This window comes from Apium graveolens, chromosome 9, assembly GCF_009905375.1.
Source record: "Apium graveolens cultivar Ventura chromosome 9, ASM990537v1, whole genome shotgun sequence".
Taxonomy (NCBI): Eukaryota; Viridiplantae; Streptophyta; class Magnoliopsida; order Apiales; family Apiaceae; genus Apium; species Apium graveolens.
The window spans coordinates 212,529,818-212,533,382 of record NC_133655.1 but is presented as its reverse complement, the minus strand read 5'-3'; the positions used below and the strand labels follow the sequence as shown (position 1 = coordinate 212,533,382).

At 44.6% G+C, this 3,565-nt stretch overlaps 1 protein-coding gene across 1 annotated transcript; it reads right to left on the bottom strand.

Moving 5' to 3' along the window:
• Positions 1-413: 413 nt before the first annotated feature.
• On the bottom strand, positions 414-2,015 carry LOC141685922 (uncharacterized). Its single transcript, XM_074490998.1, has 2 exons — positions 1,074-2,015; positions 414-989 (listed from the first exon to the last, which is right to left on the bottom strand). The coding sequence occupies exons 1-2, from the start codon at positions 2,013-2,015 to the stop codon at positions 414-416; spliced, it is 1,518 nt and encodes a 505-aa protein (XP_074347099.1).
• Between the last annotated feature and the right edge of the window lie 1,550 nt (positions 2,016-3,565).

Sequence of the window (3,565 nt, the reverse complement as noted above, 5' to 3'; positions counted from 1 at the left end):
GACGAATTATAGCATTTTCACAAAATGACAAAGCTTTCATAACTTAAATTCCCTTGATGGGGATCTCATAACGACCCTCATTGCATCGAGGGTTGGTTTTTGGTAGGGCCCTGCGGCCTCGAACTTTTAATCATTACATAGAGAATTAATCATTGATAGAATTTCTTGAGGTGGATTCCATTCCAGGCATTCTTAACTGGTTGACCATCGAGGTATGAGAGCTCGTAGGTTCCTGCACTGACGACCTTCGATACCTTGTATGGGCCTTCCCATGTTGGTTTAAATTATCCTGTGATTGTTGGCTGTGATGCGGCGGAGTCTCGAAGGACAAGGTCTCCCACTTCAAACCGCCTATTTTTAACTTTCTTGTTGAAGTACCTTGCCAACTTCTCCTGTTGAGCGATCATGCGAAGTCAAGATTCCTCTCTTGTTTCTTCAAGTAAGTCATTGTGAAAATATAATCCTTCGGCTGTGAAAGAGGGATCAAAGACCTCGATCCTAGGGGAAATCCGACTGACCTCGACAGGCAAAACGGCGTCGACACCGTACGCGAGGCGGAAAGGGGTTTCTCCTGTTGCGCTTCGTGGAGTTGTTCTGTAGGACCACAACACATTAGGGAGCTCGTCAACCCAACATCGGGGAATTTCTTCTATCCTTTTCTTTAATCCTTGTAAGATGGTTCTGTTTGTTATTTCTGCAAGGCCATTGGCCTGTGGGTATGCAACTGATGCTTTGATGTGTTGGATTTTCAAGTCGCTTAAAACTTTCTCGAATTGTGCACCAACAAATTGCGTCCCGTTATCTGAAACTGAAATCCTTGGAACTCCAAATCGAAATACCACATATTCCATAAAAAATTCAATCATCTCTTTTTCTCTGATCTTTGAGAGAGGTTTTGCCTCGACCCATTTCGTCGCGTAGTCGACTGCAACCACGATGTATTGACACTGACCTCTAGACTTGGGAAAAGGTCCCACGATATCGACTCCCTATTGATAGAAAGGGCAAGGAGCGAGAATCGAGTTGAGCTCCGTTGTGGGTCGATGACTCACGTTCCCATGTCGCTGGCATGCCTGAAATTTGCGCACGTAACCCTCACAATCTTTTCGGAGTATGGGCCAATACATCCCATGTCTCATGATTTTAAGAGCTAGGTTCTTTCCTCCGATATGTTCGCCACATATCCCCGTGTGAACCTCGAGAATTGCTTGATCGACCTCTTCTGGGCTTAAGCATCGGAGAAGTGGTTCAGTTAATGCATATCGATATAACACTGAACCAATCGTGCAATAATTTCTTGCTTTAAACATGATTGCGCGGGCTTCACTTTTTTCCGTGGGAAGTTTATTTTCTAGGATATACTCAAGGATAGGGCTTCGCCAGTCGGGATTGCTTTGAATATTGTGGACTATCACCATGTCGATAACGGGGGATTTCAGGCTGTCAAAATATACTCGGTCGAGGTTCAATTTCAGATTGGACGAGGCTATCTTGGCGAGGGAATCCGCCCATTGATTTTCTGTTCTATCCACATTTGACAGTTTCCAGGAGGAGAACTTTTTGAGCAGCTCTTGTGTCATTGCAAGGTATTTAGCCATGCTTTCATTATGGGTCTTAAACCCTCTGCTTATTTGCTTAGCCACCAGCTGGGAATCGCCAAATATGTCGATAAAATCTACCTCGAGGTTCGTTGCCAATTTTAGTCCCGCAATTAATGCCTCGTATTCGGCCACGTTATTTGTTGCTTGAAATTCGAACTTAAGGGCCTGTTGGACTTTAAATCCTTCTGGGATGATAAGGATTATCCCTGCGCCGCCAGAATTCGAGGTCGATAAACCGTCAACAAACAATAGCCACGGCCTTGGCTGAATTTCCTCGGGGTCGGACCCTTTGGTCTTGAATTGGCATTCTGCCACAAAATCTGAGAGGACTTGAGCCCTTATAGCTGTTCGTGGTTTATATTCGATGTAGAATTGACTTAATTCGATGGTCCATGCTGCGAGTCTTCCTGTCATATCAGGTTTGTGCAAGATTCTTTTGAGTGGAGCATTTATCAATACATGTATTTCCCTTGCTTGGAAATAATGTCAAAGCTTTCTGCTTGCAATGACCAAGGCATACATGAGCTTTTCGACCTGAGGGTATCGAGTTTCAGCATCCCGCAGTGAGTGACTAATGTAGTACATGGGGACTTCCCTTCCTTCGTCGAGTCGAACCAGGACGGCTACAACTGTTTCATCGGATGCCGACAGATAAATGCGAAGAGCTTCACCTGGGATTGGCCTAGTGAGGATGGGAGGGTTTTTTAAAAATGTTTTAAGTTCTGAGAATCCGGATTTGCACTCATCGTTCCATTCAAATGGTGTTGACCTTGAAGCCTTTTTATGGTGGCGAAGAAAGGAAGACATCTTTTGGACGATTGGGGGATAAATCTTTGAAGGGCTGCTATGTACCCTGTTAGCTTTTGCAAGTCTTTGATGGATTTTGGATCCTCCATTTCTAGGATGGCTTTTGTCTGTGCGGGGTCAGCCTCGATGCCTCGTTGTGTGATCATAAATCCCAGGAACTTGTTGGACGTAAGCCCGAATGAACATTTATTAGGGTTGAGACGCAAGTTATGTTTCCGGGCATTTTCAAAAGTCTCACGAAGGTCAAGTGAGTAGTTAACGGCGAGTTTGGACTTGGTTATCATGTCGTCGACATAGATTAACATGTTTTTCCTATTTGCGAGCCAAAGATTGTGTCCATCATCTGCTGGAAGGTTGTGCCAGCATTAATCATTCCAAAAGGCATGACTCGATACCCGAACACTCCTCTGTGAGTAATGAATGCCGTTTTTTCCCAATCACGAGAATCCATTTTTATCTGGTTGTACCCTGAAAATGCGTCCATAAAGGAGATGAGTTCATTTCCTGCTGTAGAGTTGATCAGCTGATCGATGTTTGGGAGTGGGTAGAAGTCTTTGTGGCATGCTTTGTTAACGTCCGAATAATCGACACACATTCACCATTTTCCATTATGTTTCTTGACTAAAACGACATTGGAGATCCATGTGGGGAACTGAACGGGCTCGATGAATTTAGCTTCGAGGAGTCGGTCAATTTCTTGCTCGATAGCTGCCCTTTTTTCATCGGAGAATATTCGACGCTTCTATCATATTGGAACGACGTTTTTATTGATGTGGGGAGAGTGGCGTGCGACAACCTCGGGGATTCCTGGCATATCCTTCGGGTCCCAGGCGAAAATATCAGCGAATTCTCTAACAAGGGCAATGATATCTCGTTTCAAATGTTCAGGGAGTCCTTTTCCCACCTTGGTTTTCTTTGATGGGTTGCCAACGACCACTTCGATATCTTCAGTTTCTTCTGCAGGGAAACATGAATTCTGGTTTGTAGATTCAATTGAGTTGCGGGGGTCAATCTCGAGTACCTGGTTGACTTCTAGATCTTCTTCCCCCTTTTTCCTTGGGGAAACTGTTGTCAGGTAACATTGTCTCGCGGTCATTTGATCTCCAATCATATCTCCGACCCCGAAGTCCGTGGGAAATTTCATCTTCAAATGGGAG

What these genes read in the sequence shown, in the direction of transcription:
- LOC141685922 (XM_074490998.1), bottom strand. Translation starts at nt 2,015, where the DNA reads ATGACAGGAAGACTCGCAGCATGGACCATCGAATTAAGTCAATTCTAC. An exon ending in GTTACGTGCGCAAATTTCAG is followed by an intron (nt 990 to 1,073) that starts GCATGCCAGCGA and finishes TTCTATCAATAG; the next exon opens with GGAGTCGATATCGTGGGACC.